This window comes from Pteropus alecto, unplaced genomic scaffold (assembly GCF_000325575.1).
Source record: "Pteropus alecto unplaced genomic scaffold, ASM32557v1 scaffold134, whole genome shotgun sequence".
In the NCBI taxonomy this organism is placed as follows: Eukaryota; Metazoa; Chordata; class Mammalia; order Chiroptera; family Pteropodidae; genus Pteropus; species Pteropus alecto.
In genome coordinates, this window is record NW_006436283.1 from 5,504,318 (window position 1) to 5,523,727 (window position 19,410).

The window sequence follows — 19,410 nt, forward strand, 5'->3', positions numbered from 1 at the left end:
AACATACAGCTGAAACTTACTGGATTTCGTTAACCAATGTTACCATAAAATGAAGGAAGGGAAGGAAGGAAGGAAAAGAATCAACTCAAAATGGATTAAAGACTTAAACGTATGACCTGAGAGCATAAAGCTCCCAGAAGAAAATATAGGGAAAAAGTTCCTTGACATTGGTCTTGGCAATGAATTTTTGGATATGACACCGAAAGCACAGAAAACAAAAGCAAAAATAAACAAATGGGACTGCATTAAATTAAAAACCTTCTGCACAGCCAAGGAAACAATGAACGAAATGAAAAAACAACCTTTGGAATGGGAGAAAATATTCGCAAACTATCTATCTGATATGGGGTTAATATAACCAAAATCTATAAGAAACTCACACGACTCAATAGCGAAAAATACAAATGAAAGCAAAACAAACCAACAAAACCCCCAAAGAACCCAATTTAAAAATGGGCAAGTGACCTGAACAGATTCAGAATATTTTGCCATTGCCCCAAAAAAAAAAAAAAAGACAGAAAAAAAGACATAGGAATGGCCAGCAGGTATGTGAAAAGGCGCCTGACATCGCTAATCATCAGGGAAATGCAAATCGAAACCGCAGCGAGGTAGCCCCGTGCCTGTCACGATGGCGTCATTAGAAGTGCCGGCCAGGACGTGGAGAAGAGGGTGCCCTCGTGCCCTGTTGGTGGGAGTGTCAGCTGGTACGGCCACTATGGAAAACAGTGTGGAGCTTCATCGAAAAACTGTGTCCACTGAGCATTTCGCCATAAAGATCCCGAATGTCTGTGTCCCGAAAAACTATTGAACGGATGAGATGAAACATGGGTCTAGGAGAGGCCGCCCACCCCTGCGAAACGGGGCTGCACTGCGCGCCCCTGCTCATAGCACCTTTAATCACGACGGCTAAGAGGCGAGAGCAGCCCGAGTGTCCATCAGCGTATGGATGGACAGACAAAACGGAGTCGCCGGTCGGGAGACCAGGAGCAAGGGGCTTTGCCTCCCTGGAGCTCGGATCCCTCACACCAACAACGCCGTGGCAAACGGTGATGCTACCTGCTCTTGCGGGCTATGAAAATTAACCCGTGGCCGCGCTTCGAAGCGTATTCCTTTGCAAAGTGGCTGAATCGAGCCGCTTCCTAGCAGGAGCTCGGGTGTCTGTGGCGGGCTGTCGTCTCCATTTTATGGGGGGACACATGAAGGCTCGGGTGACTCCGGGGCTGGGCCGGGTCCCCTCTGTCTCCTCCAGCCTCCCGCATCCCTCTGTCGCCCCATCCTCCTGCTTACTTGGTCCACATGATGGACGACTCGCGGCTCTCCTCCGACCAGATGCGGGCGGTCCAGTCGCCGACGGTCAGGAAGTTCTTCGGGTAGAACGGGTTTCTCTGCAGAGCGTAGATGGGGCCGTGGTGGCCGGAGAAGGTGCACACGATCTTCTCGGCCGGCGTTTTGGCCTTGCGGTTGCAGGAGATGACGATGCCTTCCTCAGTGCCCACCATGAACTTGGTTGGCTGCGGAGGCGGTGACACAGGAGCGGAAGGCCCCGTGAAATGTCGTCTCGGGGCCTAGCCGGTGAGCAGCCTTCTGGGGTGGACCTTTGGCGGACGCCTCTGCTCGGGCTGTGCCCCACCTGCTCCCAGGGAGCTGCCCCTGCCTCCGCCTGGCTCATCAGGTCCCACCCTTCCTTAGGACCTGCTCAGGGGCCAAATGCTGATGAAGCACCCCTCCCCCTGCCCCTGACTCTTCTAATCCCTGGAGACCCTCATCGCCAGCCTTCTTCATTCAGCACTATTGTGTCCACAGAAAGACCCTGAATATCTGTGTACAGATAAAATAAATTATTGAATGAATAATGTAAGTCGTGTCTAGGAGAGCCCACACAGCCCTCCAGCCGCTCCCTGCAAAACTGGGCTCCTGCGTCCACCTGAGTTCATAGCAACGGCATATTCACAACAGCCGAGAGGAGAAAGCAACCCCTGGGTCCGTGGACGAATGAATGAACGAACAAAACCCGGTCTATCCATATGACGGGATATTGTCCCGCCTTAAAATGCCTGCTGCAATGTGATGAACTTGGAGGGCATTATGCCGAGTGAAATAAGCCAGTCACAGAGAGACTTCATCCAGGTACCTGGAGGAGGCGGAGTCATAGAGACAGGAAGTAGAAGGGGCTGGGGGAGGGGGAAATGGGGAGCTGTGTAATAGGGACGGTGCGGGGTTTTAGTTTTGTGAGATGAAAAAGTTCTGGCGATTGTTCACAGCAGTGTGAATGTACTTGGCACTACTGAACCGTGCACTTAAAAATGGTTAAGATGGTTAATTTTATGGGATGTGTTTTTAAAATCACAATTTAAAAAAATAACTGGGCTACAAGTTGGGGATTAAAGGAACGTGAAGAGAGACACAGCTTGAGAGGCCCGGAGAAGTGATCGAGTCAGTGGCAGGGCTCCTGCACGCTAGCAAGGGACATAAGGCATCCGGACCTGGGTGGCCTGTCATGCCTCCAGCCTGTGACCTCTGGAGAGCCTGGCCCTTGGAGGCAGAGCCCTGGTTTGAGCCCCAGCTTCGGGTTCTAAGAGCACATGACTTAACCTCATGAAGACTCGCTGTGTTTATCCGAGTGAAGCAGAGATGATAAAGTTACCTCACAAGATGGTCACAGGCAGTTACGTAAGCTCGTCATGTAAGGCCATTACGAGTGTCCAGCATACAGTGTACACTCGGTGACAGGCACGGGGGCGGGGGGTGGGGTGGGGTTGTGGCGGCATAGTCACTCCGTCTAGCACTTGGCCTAAAAATCCCAGATTCCAAGACAGAATGTTCTTCTGAGTCCTCCCCGCCCTGACCTCTATGCCTTAAATTGTCCTTGGCCTCGCCCCGTAGGCACCGCAGGTGAGGGCTCCCAGGGTGGGGGTGAGGCCAGAACACCTCCACCTCCCAGGGGCCTAGGACGGATATCACTTGACCTGGGGGCAAACCAGTGACAATCCTGCGGGAGAGCTGGGCCCAGTCTCCAGTGAGACATGAACCAGGAACCAGACCCAGCCAAGAGTCATCTGAGAAAGTTGTTTCCTTGACTCGGAGGGAGCCTTTATTGGCTGCTTCCAGAAGCTTCCCTCCTCTGACACAGTCACATCACCGCTCCACTTTGATACTTGTTTGCCGTTCCTTCTCAGTTACTAAACGCTATAATTAAGCCCGGGCTGCGGTTTTCCTACCAGTCTTCTCTGATCTCATTTCCTTCTCCGACACCTCTTCCTTCCCTACAGGAAGTGAAGGGACCAGCCCAGGGTCCCACGCAAGGCAGAGGCTAAGCCTGGCCTCCTCAACTTGGTCCCAGGCAGGCGTCCTAGGAGCCAAACAGTGACTTCTTGGGCATTAGCACGGTCTCCTTCCTCAAGAAGCTCTGCTGCCCCCTTCTGGAGAGGTGCTGTAAAGGCCGCATCGGATGATGCTCCCTGGAGCGGCGCCCAAGGTAGGCAGCAGCCTGGGGTCCACGAGCATCTGGTACAGCAGCCCTGGCCTGCCCTTGGCTCTGGCTGCCCCAGCAATGGAAGCCAGGGGAGGAGGAGGAAGAGACACTCACCAAAGTAGACTCGAACTCCAGGGAGATGGCCCCCAGGGCATTTTCCAACTGCTCCTTTCTGGTGATGTCCATGACCACCACCTCGGTGGGCTCGCTCAGCTTCCGGATATCCCACCACATGACCTGACAGGAGGAGGGGCAACCCTGAGACCCCAGGTCCTGCGAGTCCCCTGGCTTGTGTCCCTCTCATCCCCTCCAACTCCCCGGGGCCAGTCGCTGGGGTCAAAAGGGCATGCCATAGAGGCTACTGGCAACCCATAGGAACAAATACACTTTGACCATGGCTGCTCTGGTCCACAGCGACAAACCTGGCTGGTCCATCAGAGTCACGTGCAAGTGTCATAAAATCCAGATGCCGGGGCCGTATCCCAGACCTACCGCATCGAGATCATCGGGTGTGAGCCCCAGCATCTGGATTGTTAAAGGCTCCCCCACGGCATGGCAATCTATGGCCGTATTATAAATACACGTGTGCTTCGATCCAGAAATCCCACGCCAGCAACGCCGGCTGCAGACGCAGCTTCCCGTGGGCGCGGTGGTCTACGGACAAATATACTCTCTGCTACATTTTTTGGTAAAAAACGGAATATTAAAATTCACTTAAATAAATTACGGCACACTCAAGGTAATCCTTAACAGGCACGGTGGCAGCGCTTTATGCAATATGAAATCATCTCCCAGATATACTAAACGAAGACCATCGGGTGCGGACCGACGCGTAAGTTTGCAAAAGGAAAGCGCAGAAGAGAGATGTGTTCCGGGCTGCAGGCGGAGGCCAGCCCGGAAGCAGACACGGAGCTGAGAAGCCCCAGGGGAGGGTGACTAGGGCGAGGCTTGTGGGCGGAGGCGGGAGGAAGCGTCTCCCCGTGTGCCCGCTTCCACCTTCTGGATTTTGTTTCGTGTGCACGTAACACCTACTTTTTAACTTATAAATAAGATGCAAAAACAAATGCTCCCGGGTGATTCTGGGAACCGGGAGCGACCACGGTCCCTGCCCCCTGGCCCCCTGTGGCACCTGGCCTGGGGGTACCTGGCCATCCGTGGACGCCGAGAAGCACTCAGTGCCCGTCTTCGACTGCAGCCAGATGGTGCCGTACACAGGGTCTCGGTGACTGAACTCGATGGTGGACAGCTCTGCCACCAGGCTGCCTTTGCGGGTGTCCCAACAGGCTGGCAAAGAAGAAAGCGAGGGGAAGGTGAGCAGCGACACAGGCTTCGTTCCCTGGAGGGAGAAGGTTTGGCAGGCACGTGGGGTTTCTTTTTTAGAATCGGGGTTAGGTTCAAACCAGCCGGAGTTTCCACCGGCCCGCAAAGCCCCCAAAGGGTCTCCGAGGAAAGAGCCCCAGAGTCCAGGCTCCGTTCATTCCGCTGCGCCCCTACCACGTGTGGAGTACCCCCCTGGGCCCCGCGGAAGCCACAGCGGATAGGACCGGCACAGTCCCGGGGAGGCAGGAAGGGGATCCGCAAGTGCAGCCCGTGTAGTGATTGCTCTGGGGGGGGGGGCTGTAGTCAGGGAAAGCTTCCTGGAGGAAGTGAGAAGGGAACCAAGACCAAGGATGAGCCTGGGATGGAGTGGTCAGGCAAAGAAAGAGGAGCACCTCCACCTCAGCGGAAGGCTCCAGAAAGTTGGAGGTTTAGGCGACTCTCTGCTGCTGCATAAACTATTCCCTTTTATCCTCTATATCTTTGCCACCTCTGGTGGGGGGGAAAAAAAAATCTCATGGAAGGAGCTTTCCACTTTACTTTGAGCCCTTACTGTGCTTCACCTCTCCTGCTTGGCCAGGAAGGACTCAAAGCTCATCTACTTTTCGTCCTAATAAGCTTTGTTTACATTTCCCCACGAGTGTACAGCACGGACCCACTCCGTGGCTCAGAGCTGTTTCTAGGAAAGCTTGATTTTGTGAAACAACAGTAAAAGTAGTTGATCCTTACGTGTTGATTTAGAGAATCCAAGTCTAAAGCGTTTGCCCTGGACCCAGATTAAGACTACACTGCTTGGCCAAAGCAGCGCTTACAGGCAGCAGAGCGTCAGAGCCCGGGCTGGTCTGAGCTGGTGTGAAAAACCACAGAAAGGGGTTATGAATAATGAGTGAGGCAGGGCTCCTGAATAAATCATGGCAAAGTGGTTCTGCTTCCATCTTTTAGAGGCCTGGCACCCAGGTAATTTGGCAGGGAGATTTGTGGGCGCTCACGTCTATTCCATAACCCGGCAGCTGCTCCGGGAAGGGGCGTCGGAGGCCTCAGAGGGCCAGGAGGAGTTACCCAGCCATTCCAGCCCCTACGCCCGGAAGAAGGAGGGTGGGGACCCTTTCCACGCCCCCTTGAGTCTGGCCTGGGGTGTCCGGCTGCCTCAGGGCCAGAGGTGGAGGGCAAGCAGGAACATACAATGAGAAAACTGACAAAAATGGTAGGAATCAACTTTTTCAGAGCTCTGGAAATTAGCCAAAGTTCTTGCAGCAGTCCAGACAGTGCTGATTCCAGAAGGACTGCTGAATCGCGGTAAGAACAGCGAGCTCGTTGCGTTTTCACTTGGCCTACTTAAGATCCCACACTCTTCAGTTCCGTGATAGCCTTGAAAAATAACGCTCCGCATCCCTGGTGAAAACCAGTGGCCTGGCAGCCACAGGAGGGGGTGTGGAGTGGGGCCAGAGCCCTCTGTCTCCTGCCCAACGACTTGTCATCGTTTGACCTGGTGGCTGGCTCCCTGGAAGACCCCACTTTGCAAGGTCGTCTATATTCGACGGGACTCGGCGCTTGCCCAGTGAGAAAGGTCTTCTCATCGAGGCGGTTGCTGGTTAAGCTCCCTGGTCCCTCTTACCGATCTGCCCATTGTAACAGCCTCCTAGGAGCACGTGAGAATCTTTGGGGTTGTACTCCAAGGTGACGAGCGGAGAAGATGGCTTCAGGACAGTCTCAGGCTTGTTAGGGTTTTCTATAAAGCAGAAAAAAAAAAAAAGAAAAAAAAAATCTGGCCAGGCCCGGAAAGAAAAGAGCCCGGCCAAACCGTTTAACTGCTTCTCTAGGTGGGGAGTGGCGGGGCGTGGGGGGGCGGGGAACAGAGAACCTTTCTCTAAGCTGCAATCGCTGGTCCCTGGTGGCCAGAATCTCTTCTAATGGTTTAGTCTTGGGGATCGGGATTCCGCGTGTGTATATAATTACAATTCTCGTCCACTTCCCAGGTTTGAGATGGAAAGAAATTTCAACCCTAAAGTTTTTACATAAAGTCGCTCTCCCCTGACTTCTGCACACTGGTCTCCTTGTCTGTGCACTGGGGATAATGATGGAGCTCGCCCCTTGGGGTGGCTGCGTTCAGCTGCTCAGAGTGTAGAGGGCTTGGTTCTGCGCTTGGCACCCACACCTACTCATAAGGGCCGATGTTTATTCCACGCGATGACGACAATGAGGAATGTCCGAGGGCCTGCTGCCCACCAGCGCCTGCCACCTGCCAGGCTTTGGCCTTGGAGTGAGCTCCTCTGTCAACAATGGTCCATGCTCTCAGACGGACACAGGGCCCCTACTGGCCGTGAATGAAGGACAAGCACCAGGAAAGGTGGGGCAGAGGTGAGCCCCCTCCCTTCCCCTTTGAGTCCCTTCTCAGTCTGCTAGGGACTCTATCTGGTATACTCTCGAGGGGTACAGAACGGGGACTTTTGAGGGGGTCTGGTCTTGAATGCCTGGAAATGAAATGGGTTTCCTGCTCCCCAATTTAGCTCGGCTTGGCTGCACCCGAACCCCAAAAGGGAAGGAATGAGAGGCCTCCTCTCAGGTGCTTGGTCCCTCCTTGCAACAGCCCTTTGCCTGCTGCTTCAACCATCCTCTCTTGTGCTTTCATGCTTTTGCTGGCCTCTGCCCTGCTCCCTCAGCCTCCCCTGGCCACAGGGGCCCCTCTGCTTCTCACCCAGGTCCCAGATGTACGAATCATGGCTCATGCCTTCAGGTGCCCGTTGGAAATTCAAGCAAGAATATGCCACCGCCAACTTTTTGTTGCCATCAGGGTGCCAGGAGAGGTGTGTGGCTGACCGCTTTATTTCCTGGGGATCCCTTTAGGGGGAAGAGCAAGAGGGAAGAAGACTGGAGTGCAAGGCTCCCCACATTTCCTATACACCACATTTTTTCTTTTAAATATTCAAACATGTTTAAGCGTACTTAAACATTCACGCAGAGAAATTTATTTTAAAAACAAAGATTACAGGACTCCCTTAGTTGGAAAGCCGATCTCACCAGCCATAAATAAAAGCTAATAATAAAAATTAAAACCATGGAAACAAAAGATTAAATTCTAGGCTGCTGTTTTTCTTTGCTGCAAGTTCTGAGCCTGAGGCTCCATTTCCCATTAATATTAAAATAAAAAGAAGGGCGAGGAATTTAGCAATCGTGCTCCTTGGTATTTGCCCAAATGAGTCGAAAACGTTTGTCCACCCAAAACCCTGCACAAAACCTATAAACTTATGTTTTTAGCAGCTTTATTATTCATTGCTAAAACTTGGAACCGACCAGAATGTTCTTCAGTGGTTGAATGAATAAACTGTGGTCCATCCTTACTTTGGAATATTATTCAGCATTAAAAATAGATGAACTACCAAGCCATGAAAAGACATGATGGAAATTCAATGCACATTACTAAGTGAAAGAAACTGATCTGGAAAAGCTAAATACTGATTCCAACCATATGACATCTGAGAAAGGCAAAATCATGGAGACAGTGAAATGATCAGCCGTTGCCAAAGGTTTGCGGGGAGAAAGGGATGAACACGTGGAGCATGGGATTTTTAGGGCAGTGAAACTATTCTGTACGATAATTTTGTCAAAACTCATGGAACGTATGACACAGAGTGAGTCCTAATGTAAATCATGGGCTTGGGGTGTGCTATAGGCCGAAAGTTCGTGTGTCTCCCCCACCCCCACCCCAAATTCATATGTTGAAACCTAATCTCCAGTGAGATGGTGTCAGGAGCTGGGGTCTTTGGGAGGAGATCAGGGCGTGCGGTGGAGCCCTCATGCGTGGGGTTAGCACCCTTACAAATGGGGCTCCAGAGAGCCCCCTCATCCTTCCACCATGTGAGTTCCCAGAGAGAAGATGGCTATCTACGAATGAGAAAGTGGGTCCTCACCAGACACAGAACCCCACCATGCTGGCACCCTGATCTTGGGCTTCTAGCTTCCAGAACTACGAAAGATAGATTTCTGTTGTTTACAAGTTGCCTAGTTTATGGTGCTTTGTTACAGCAGGCTGAACAGACTAAGACAAGGTGACAATGATGTGTCAAGGTTGGCTCATGGATCGCGACAAAGGGACCACCCTGGGGCGGGATGGTGACCGTGGAGGAGGCTGTGGGGGTGGGAGGTACGTGTGAACTCTCTGTTCTTTCTGATTAATTTTGCTGCGGACCTAAAACTGCTCTAAAAAGAATGAACGATTAATTTAAAAGGCAAAGGCGGAGGGAGAATGAGCAAGAGTTAGCAAAGTATTAAAGACTTAATGGCCCCAAAATGAGACTTTCTCCTTGAAGTACTGAGAAGGAACGGATGAAAGTGGACACAAAATAACTCTCTCTCTGTGTGTTTCATCCCCTCCACTCCTCCCTGGGAGTGCTGTTACAGGTCAAAGAGCCTGGGCTGGCACCCACTGGGTGCCCCGAGCATGTCCCCTCCCTGGAGTCAGTGTTCTTATCTGTTAAATGTGGAGGTTGGGCGGGATGTTTTCTAGTACATCACTCAGCTTGGATATCCACGTGTAAGGTCAGACCCCAGCAGGACTGGGGCATCAGCCACAGCCCCTACCCCGTGCTGGCCCCGCTCCCACACGCCCCCTGCTGGCAACAACTGGTCCTGCTCTAAACACCACGACTCAGCCCTGGGTCTGAAAAGGGCCCTTCTTGCTGGTGCTGAGACTAGGCCAGGAACGTTCCAGGATCCTCAGTGGGTCTTGGCAGCTGCATGGCATCCACGGTGTGGGAGTCCTGGAACGGCTAGAACCAGCCCCCTACCTATGCGCTTAGCTTTCGTCTAGTCTTTGACCAGCACACAGCCTGCTGCCGTGAATATCCAGGCACACAGCGATTTCACACACACATATCTGTGCTATAGAGCCCTATTGTCAAACTGCTATCCTTAGAGGTTATTACCTGGTGTACTTCTTGTGACAGTGGGGAACGAGGCTCCTGTTGCCCTCAGCGCTGCTAGATGACTGATGTTCTGTGCTTTGTACTTACTCTGCCTGCTGCAAATCAACCCTACTTGTACACAGCTTTGTAAATATGCTTAGTCTTTTCCCAGAGTCCTCCCTTTCTACCATCAAGGCCTGTCCGCAGGATAGGGACCTCTTGTCTGCTAGGGGCTTTATTCCTTTGCCTTTATCAAGCTTGGAGCACAGAGGATCAGCAAGGAGTCGTGTTAGGATGCACCCAGCCACCCACGGAGGTGACGGCACCTGCCTAGCTATAGAAATACCTGAAAACATTGATGGTTTTAGCTGAAGGGGCCTCTTCTGTCACTTCCACTGTGTCCTCGTCATCAAAATACTCCTGGTAGATATCGATGGCATTATTCTGCTTGATGCAGTGCTCCATGATCTGAGGAGGACATATCAGGGGTTCTTAGCCGTAAAGGGAGGTCCTTTCAGACTGAACAGGGCTGAAATGAAGTCTGGGAGGGACAAGAAACACCTAGTGGTCTTTCCCCATGCTTCCGGCCCGTGCGTTTTCAATGGGGACAACATTGCCCCCCAAAAGGTGAAAATTGGTTATTGGTTATTACTGGTGAAACAATACTACTTTTTTATACACAAAGCACAGATACATACATACATACATACTTACGTATGCGCGGTATATAAACAGGTATATGGTATACCTATGGCATTAAAAATTTATGGGGGTAGGCAATTAGAAAAGAATGTTTAAAAAGGCTGGTCGGGGAACAACAATTAAAAAGTGGTGAAATACTGCTCCAGCCAAACAGAAGTATCAATGATTCCCTATGCAGCACCCATCTCCTGGTTCCTCCCCCCGAGGAGCCCTTCCCATTCTTCCAAATGTCCAGCTTGGAAAAGCCCAAGCTCAAGTGCCACCTCTTCCAGGAAGCCTTCCCTGATCCCTTCAGTAGGAAACCGACTCTCCGTCCTGATAGGCCAAAATGGCCAGCAATCAATCCCTTCTCTTACAGCATTTCTTTCTATTTTATATGGTGATATTTCTGTATCTGTCTTTGACCTCTGGTGGGTTATAAACTCTTTGGGGCAGGATGTATGTGAATTTCATTTTTTTTTGCCATCTCTACTGTACCCAGCAGGGGCAAGAAGCTTGGTCTGGGTGTGCTGAATGCATGAATGTTCCCTCTTGGCAGGTAGCTGCTGGGGTGGCGGGGGGGTTCTTTGGGGTTCTCTTTGCTCATGGGGGCCACTTTTCAGACTCCTCCTAAAGCCCGTTTAGCCCCTGCACCTCCCCACCTTCCCCTGTGGTCTGCCATGGTGGTCCTGTCTGCCTGCTCCCAGACAGAAATTTCCTTAAGGCAGCTGGTATCCTTCCCCTGAGTAACCACAGGAGCTGAGCACAGGGCCAGGTGCACCTGGGGCTTGACATGCAGCGGGGAGCCAGAGTGACGTCTGGGGCTCCGAACGCTGGAGCTGAAGGAAGCCTCACCGAGCCCAGCTGCATGACGGCATTGACATAGTTCTCATCCTTCTCCACCTTCTTCCGGAAGCGGATCGTCTGCTCCAGCTCCAGGGGGTTTATATCCTTGGGCCAGCCCCCCTCGACGTGGTTGACCCCCCGGGTCTCCATCTCGAACCGCTCGGTGTTGGCCTGAAAAGAGAGCCCCAGGTGAGGAGACGCCCCCCCGGTATAAGTGCTCAGCCACTTCTGCAAACCAGGATCCCGGGCCCCGAGCGTTCAGGGATGCACCAACGAGGTGGCCCTGGCCAAAGCCTCGGTGTTCTCAGGTACCAGCAAGGTGGCCAATCACAGGTCCTCAGGGGGGTCACAGGCAGCCATGAAAGTGCCACAGTGTATAGCTGATGCCAATGGCCACGGAAAATCTAATTCTGACCTTACCTGAACCCTAAAGGACCAGAGGAACCCACCTACCTGTTCTGTGAGATCCCAAAGGAAAAATAAGTGGATGATCTCTCTCCATCCAACCATTTACACTGTCTCAGGAATCAAAACACAGAAACAATGAAGAGTTGGGTTTGCTTTGCCTGCCCTGCTGCAGAGAGGGTGGCATCGATGCAGTGTTACCCCTTAAATTTACCACTTGGCCGCCTTTCCATTTTTTCCCTCATTTTAAAAATTATGGTCAAATCCACCATAATTTTACCCCCTCGAATAATGTGAAGCGTACAGGTCGGTGGTGATAAGGACATTCAGAATGCCTGGGGCCTGGGCCGCCGTCACCACGCCCTAGCTCCAGAAGCTTTTCATCTCGCTGGATGGAGACCTCATACCCATTAAGCAGTCACTCACTCCTTTCCATTTTTAAGCCAGCTCTCAGGAAATTTCGAAGTCTTAATGGGGCGGAGCTGCTGGCCGGAGACCCTAACAGGGTGTGGCCTCCATGGCGGTCTTCTTGTCTAGTTGGCTACGCAGTGGACAAAAATCTCTCTGGACCTCCTGACGGTAGTTAGGCCCCCAGGAAGCGAGCAACACCGTTGGTCTGAGCTGTGAGTTATCAGGAGCACCCACAAAATGTTTCGGTCAAATCAAATGTGACTCTTGCTCAGCTGATTTGAGAGGCGATAAATGGGTCATCACCTTGAATCTAATTTCCTCCTGGCAGTTCTGACATAACCAGGAGCTGACCGCCTGGCTGGGGCAGGCAGGGAGCTCTGAGGGTCCGAACAGACACGGGACCCCCCGGTTCTCTCACCTTGGAGGCCGGTAGATAGAGATCCCTGCTCCCTCAGAATGCCTCTCCCGTCTGTACCAAACGCCTAAGACGACTCTAATAAGAATCTCAGAGGTGAGGCCAAAGGCCATCGGGGAGCAAACATCTTGAGTGACATTCCCCTGGCCCAGCGACCACTTGGTGCTGGGCGAGTGAGTCTCTGCGGTGAGTCTCGGCGTGATCAGCCCTCGCACGTCCCAGCCCTGCACTGGGTCGCTCGAGCTGGCTTCCAGGTGGATGGAGTCACCCAGGCCACGCCCTCACGGGCCGGTTGCTGGGGCAGGGACCCACCTCGTGTTCCGACATGCTGGTGGAGCACTGGACGCCGGTGTCCACGGGGTTCCGCTCCATGAACAGCTCAGCCAGCGCGGGGTTGGGCGGGATGTCGATGTTCAGCTCCGCTTGACGGTCGGAGAAGCTGCATTGCTTCCCAAACTCGCTTCGCTTCTTGACGTACACGTACACGATCTCCATGGTGCCGGCAGCTGCGGGAGTGGGGCGGGGGGAGGGTGTGCGCTGAGGGGCCCCACCTGGCTGCTTCCGGTTCCCAAGGGCCTCACCCGGGCGACCTCTGATTCCCGGTCTGGTCGAGGGAAGGGGTCCTAGGGGATTTGTCCAGAAGCTGAGTCTGCATTTAAAAAACCCATTCATTGAGTAATAACAACAAGCTAAGCATTGCCCTACTCAGTTCTTACAGTTGCCCTGAGGTGGACGACGCAATCCGCTTTTTACCTGGGAGGATTCTGAGCGCCTTGCCCGGATCACATAGCTGTAAGTGGTACAGCTGGTCTGCCTGACGCCGAGGCTCTTACTCACCAAAGGATACAGTTTTTACTGAGCTATTACGTTTATTGGGGCGGGGGAAAGCATTGATGGCGATTAGTTGGGCTAAATTCCTTGCCACACACACACTGGACCCAATGGTGGGGCACCCAGGCCTCTCTGGAAATGCTCCCGCCCATTCCCAGAGTTCTAGGTTACTGGACTCTTACCCCCCGCCCCGCCCCCCGCCCCATCCCCAGACTCTCTGGGGGCCCCACTGGTTCCCATCAGGACAGGGCTGGAAGTCCACTGAGAGAGAAGGCTGGACCGCTTCCTCTGCAGGCGGAATAATTAGGCCTCGGAGAAGCCCTCTGATTTGTGGTCACGGTAGGCACCGTGGGGAATCACAGAGCGGGCTGGGTTCTGGCCATGCAACGCACCAGCTGCTTGACCTTGGCTGGGCCACTGGGTCATTCCGAGACCCGATATACTAGGGACACTGAGAAGCTGAAATGCCAGTGCTCCAGCCGTAGCAGAGCCGGTGGGCAAATGCCTTGCAAGGAAGTGGCTTCTCGCTGGTGCTAATTGGAAGTCTCAAAAAATGCAGGTGGCAGGTCCCACAGATGGCTCTTCCATTCACCCCAAAAGAGACCTTGACCCCTCTGATTCCTGTCCCATTAATAGACTCCGTGGAGTCTCTGTGGAGTCTATTAATAGACTCTGTGGAGTCTATTAATGCTCCTCAGTGGCTTAAATGGCCGGTCCTCTGATGCGGTTGGTCGACCGTGGCATTGAGCAGAGCTGCCCTCTCGCCGGCACCCCTAACTCTCAGAAAGTGTGCCTTTAGTGGCAAGTTCTCAAGGGCTCAGGTTGTGGGTCTACATGGAACCCTAGGCAACAAGCTCTTGGGTGAGAGGCGGGGGGTGCTGTGGGGAAGATAACTAGGAGAGCCCCACTGTGGTGGGATTGATACCTGAAGGCCTTTTGACATCTGAGGGTTTAGGGTCTCACTTGTGAGCAGGTGTTGCTAACTTGGAATGAAAAGGGGACCCGGCGGGAAAATGCTTGGAGGATGTATCCCCTGCATTAAGTAAAACCCAAAGACAAATAGCCAAACTTAGCAAACAGAAGAAATGCAACAGAAATGTGTAGGAATTCACTATACCGAGCAACTTTGTACTGTAGTTTGTGCCTAAGAATGTCCCCTGGGGCGCCCTGAATAATTAAAAAAAAAAAAAATCTAATTACATAGACTTTTCTAGGAATTCACTGGTTTTATGAGTGCCAACGGCATGCGCTCTATTTGTCCTATTATAGTTTTATTATTTCGCTTACTCATTCGGCAAACATTTATGAAAACTATGAATAATCAAGACAGCATGAAATTGGCAAAAGGATAGACGTATACATCAATAGAATGGAATTGAGAGTTCAGAAATAAACCTTTATACTTATAGTCAACAGATTTTTGATCAAAGGCGACTTGGTGGAGAAAGGGCAGTCTTTTCAACAAAGGGTGCTGTGACAACTGGACATTCATATGCAAAAGAGTGACCATAGGCCCCTACCGCACACCACACACAAAATTCATTTAAAAGATGCAAATATAAGAGCTAAAACTGTAACATTTAGGGGGAAGAACACAGAGAGAAATCTTCGTGACCCCGATTAGGAAAAAACTCCGTGACCCTGATTAGGAAAAAACTTTAACACGGCATCGAAAGTATAAAATAAAACATGAGGATAACTTGGACTTCATTAGAATTTAAATCTTTTGTACTTTAAAAGACATTAAGAAAAGACAAGCCACAGACTTGGAGAAAACATTTGCAACTCATGTATCTGATAAAAATTTGTATCAGAATCCATAAAGACCTCCTGGACCCCGGGCGTTGTGAATGCAGTTTCTAGACACTCTGTCTGCATGTCCACCACGGCCCCCAAAACAGTCATCACAGCTCTCATTCTACAGAGGAAGAAACGGATGCCCGGAGAGATGAAGGGCCTTGTCAAAGGTCACAGTCCTTAAGTTGAGGCAGAGCCAGTACCCGAACACGGCTGGCTCTAAAGCAGTGATTCTTAATCTCAGCTACACATGGGCTTTTGAAACTCACAATGCTCAGATTGAACCGCGGACTAATGAAATCAGAATCTTCCAGCAGTAACGTTAAAAGTCCACAGGTGGTTCCAGCGTACAGCTGGGGTTGAGAAACACCTGTTTTCAGTGAGGGCTCTTAATCTCTAAGCCAGCATTCTCGAACCTGGATGCTCATTCAAAATATAGAGATTCCTGGCCCCTCCTATAACGCGGAGCTATACATCTGGGACAGGGCCTAGCAATCTGGTTTTCACAATCACCGCAGAAAAATATTAGGACCAGGAATGTGAGTGATCTAACGCCCCCCACCTTCAAGGTGGCAAGGTACCAGACCAGCAGCCCTAGCTGCCGACCCCCGAAGTGAAGGACCGAGAGCTGTATGGCGGGCTGGAAGCATGTTCCTGGGGTGGCCTTGGGCCCCAGAGCAGCTGGGGCAGGGGTGAGGGGGCAAGGGTGGAGGGTTAACTCTTCGGCCCCCTTCTAATCCACATGCGTCTTCCTCGAAGATAGATCCACCCCACCCCTCCCATTCCCAGCCCCAGAACAACTCAACCCGAATCAGACTCACAGAAAGCAGTATTTCCCCCTCTTTCTTGTAGTTTAGAAACTCTTCCGCCCAGGAAAGGTAGATGCAATGGCTTGGGGGGCAGAGGGTGGGGACGGAAGCACAAATTGCAGCATGTTGCCCAAACGTGTTTATTCTGCGTGGACAAGGATAGGGCCTCGTGCAAAAGGATCCCATTCAATTAAATCCTCCCCGTCTGCCAGCACGCTGTTGAGGTACCACGGCTGCCAGACTCAGGCAGTTACGGATTGCCTGTCTCTCTCTCTGCTAAGACAATTGCTGTGAGCCAGCCAGCTCCTAGGGGACGCAAGGAGGCTCAACAGCATGAGGAAATTCCAGGAAGACAAAAGTAGCCTTTTTTAGCCCAGATCATATTTTTAACAGCTTTGCTTTCCTTCTTGGGGCTTCCCAAGGCCAAGCCAGGAGTGAGAACAGAGGCGTTGTTTTCTATCTGGAGCAGACAGAGGGGACATTTAAAGGCTGGCCCGGTGACGGGAAGACTGCTCATTCAGGGATCCAGAGCAGGCTCTTTCTCATAAGCTAGAAGCGCATGAAGATGAATAGCAAGGTCAGAGCAGGGGTCTCAGGAGGTCCCTCCAGCCACCCGCTGGTGAGACCAATGCCACAGGCTGGGCTTCCCCGAGCAGTGCTCTCTGCAAAGGGGCTTTGGAGGGAGACGGGACCAGCTCGGCTGCTCTGTGGGAGGGTGGGAAGGAGATCTGCTCACCCGTGGGAACCTAGAGCCCGTGGGGGCGTGAGGAACTCTGCGGTGAGACCCAAACACAAGAATCCCCAGGACTGGAGATGAGCTGGTCCTCCCGTCAAAAACACAACCGTCTCTGCGACCCAGGTCAGATTGGAACCTTCACCAATTTTAAAAGCCAGACTCCTCTCGTGCAATGATAATGAGCAAAGTAATTTCTTGAAAGAGGCTGCGATGACGTAAGATTAAGTGTTTTCCACGCTGGGAGTGGGGCAGGGGAGAGGTGGGACCCAGGAGCTGGGCGTGAGAGCTTAGCAGGGAGGCAGGTGAAGGGTGGCTGCCTTCCTTCCCGTCTGGGCTCCATGGTGGGTTAAAAACAGGACATTTTCCTCTTCCCTGTGTCCCTGGGGCAGCCCCCCTCCCCCACTCCCTCTATTTACAGGACCTGCCGCCTCGTTGGCGCTCAGGTACCATTATTTCCCACCCCTCCCTTCTCAGCAGCAAGGCCCCCTCTTCACGAGCCCAGCCTCCCGCAGCCACCGCAGCCACCGCAGCCCAGGCCGTATGTCCCATCCGTTCAGCTGTAAACTGTAAACCCTTTAGAGGTCTCTCTCCGCCTCTGGGAGACAGATGGTATCAGGACCCGACTGGCTGGGAGCAGGGGTGCAGGAGACAAAGTGTTTAGAACTCGCAGGGTCCTGTGACTCGGGGGTACTGGGGGAGCGAGGACCAGTGTGGGTCACGCTGTGAGCACTGGTCCTGGCGTCCCCCGCGCGGCCAGCTGTCTCCTTAAGGACGCCCTGCGGGAGTTTCTTGCACTGCGGGTGATTATTACCCCTGGGGGCTCGCGCCTTCCCTCTCTACTTTCCTCTCCAGCTGCGGACGTCCTACTCCCGCCCTTACCCTGGGTCCACTCGCTCCTCCTGCCGCTGGGCCGCTGGGGACGCGCCCGGGCCGAGGTTCCGGCTCCAGCGCCTCTCAAACGGCTCGCAGCCCCGGAGTTTACGCGTTGCCTAGCAACCCTGGCCGGACCGGTGAAAAGGGGGCGGCGCGGAGATGACACAGAGCACGTGACCTCCCACCACGACGGTTTGGAAACGTCGCAGGTCCATCCTTCCTCTCCTGGAGGTCTCTGGAGTTAGGAGGAAAATTAATCAAGTTAGCCCAACGATAAACGTTTTTCAGGTCTTTGCCAAGACGCTTATCCAAGTCTGCAAATATGCACTGAGCAAGATCTGGAGAAAATGCAAATTGTCAGCGTCTCGAAAGTCCTGAGCCCTGGCTCTGCTATGTATTTGCTTGTGATCTGGCAGGTCGTTTACTCCTTCCTTCAGTGTCCTCGGCCAGTAAATGGTAATTATAACCCCAACCTCCCCTCTACTGCCACATCCTCCATATGTCCTACAAGAACCCTAAGTCTGACCAAAGGGTGAGGATGGAGAGTAGGGGTTGGGTGTTTGGTTGGCACGTGGTAAGTATGTATTAAGTGTTTGCTGAATGAATGGATGGATACAATGAAATTTCCCATGGGATTAAAACAATAAAGTGAGATCATGTAAACTAAAAGAAGGGAATTTGGGGCCAGAAGACGTGGGTTTGAACCCCAGCTTGGCCATTAACTAATAGCATGACCTTGGGCGTTACTTTCCTTTTATAAAACTCAAACTTCCTGGTCCGCAAAGTGTGTGTGTGTGTGTGTGTGAGTGTGTGTGTGTGTGCGCGTGCACGCGCGCGTGTGCGCGTGGGGGCGGTGGTTATTACTTAGGATATCTGGGAGGATCAGCTGAGATGACTTGGCAGAGCGCCCAGCCCTGTGCTTCTGGCGGAGTTGAATGCCAGCTCTGTACTTCCCACCGCAAGGGATCAGGTTAACCAGAATTCAGGGATAGGCACTGGATATCTGGGTGGGGGAGGACGAGGGACACGTCACCCAAGAAGTAGGACTTAGGGCTAGAACTGGGCCTTGGCAAATAGTTCTGAGTTTCGGGGGGAAGGAATGGGAGACTATTCCATACTGGGGGTAAGGGAATGATGGTGGTTATGGAAGAAAGGCGTTTGGGGGCCTGGTAGGTGCATCTGTCTGGTTGGAGTTGACAGTCTCTGCAGGGGGAAAATGAGAGAGGAATTTGTAAAGGTCAGCTGGGGCCAGTTTGTGGGGATTCCCAGGAGATAGGCTAAGACACCTGGACAGCTTCCCAGGGGGTTTTCGAGCTGTGAAAGTACAGAAAGCAACTATTCTTCCCTCCAGTCCCCCCACCCCCAATTTCTCTACAAACATGTCTCCGCCACTACCCACCTGCCTTGAACTGGGCAGGAGCAATCAAATCCCCAATGAGATAGCACTTTGCCCAACCACACTAACCTAGGACGAGCTCCTAAGTGACCACTGCCCCCACCGCCGCCCTTGGCTCCCATTCCTACCAGCGTCTCTGAGCAAAAGACTCCCTGGGGGGTGGGTGCCGACGGCGGTGCTGGGAGATGGGGGAAGGAGTCTGAAAGCCCCACTGAACTGGCTTTGTGTGGTCAGAGGCGAATCAGACCCAGACAAAGTGTCCAGAAGTGAAAAACAGGTCAGCTCCACAGTGGAGCGCTGGGACTGCCCTCGCACACGCCCTCCTCACCGCACCCCCAGCTCTGGGGAGTTGAGCCTTCTGCACCCACAATTCCCTGGGTGGGGAAGTGGGGGCAGTGGGAATATATATTCTATAAATAGAATTTTAAAAAAATTTTCTTTTCACTTTCTGTCTCTAAATTCGAGTACTTTACATCGTACAAGTGGGATCGCATGGTATTTGTCTTTTGTGATTGGCTTG

The 19,410-nt window shown here is 52.5% G+C and overlaps 1 protein-coding gene across 3 annotated transcripts in view; it reads right to left on the reverse strand.

The window, feature by feature from the left end:
* Nucleotides 1-17,598, reverse strand: part of DNAI2 (dynein axonemal intermediate chain 2) — a 22,665-nt gene extending 5,067 nt beyond the window's left edge. The window contains exons 1-9 of one of the 3 annotated variants that reach the window (XM_025047089.1): nucleotides 17,501-17,598; nucleotides 12,761-12,954; nucleotides 11,227-11,388; nucleotides 10,037-10,158; nucleotides 7,485-7,627; nucleotides 6,405-6,518; nucleotides 4,617-4,756; nucleotides 3,587-3,709; nucleotides 1,288-1,511 (exon numbers count right to left, since the gene is read on the reverse strand). In XM_025047089.1, coding sequence (XP_024902857.1) covers nucleotides 1,288-1,511; nucleotides 3,587-3,709; nucleotides 4,617-4,756; nucleotides 6,405-6,518; nucleotides 7,485-7,627; nucleotides 10,037-10,158; nucleotides 11,227-11,388; nucleotides 12,761-12,943 — 1,211 coding nt within the window. In that variant the 5' untranslated portion in view covers nucleotides 12,944-12,954; nucleotides 17,501-17,598. Of the gene's footprint in view, nucleotides 1-1,287; nucleotides 1,512-3,586; nucleotides 3,710-4,616; nucleotides 4,757-6,404; nucleotides 6,519-7,484; nucleotides 7,628-10,036; nucleotides 10,159-11,226; nucleotides 11,389-12,760; nucleotides 13,326-17,500 lie in introns of those variants that run through there. The other 2 variants (XM_025047090.1, XM_006912410.3) reach the window with 2 other exon arrangements.
* Between the last annotated feature and the right edge of the window lie 1,812 nt (nucleotides 17,599-19,410).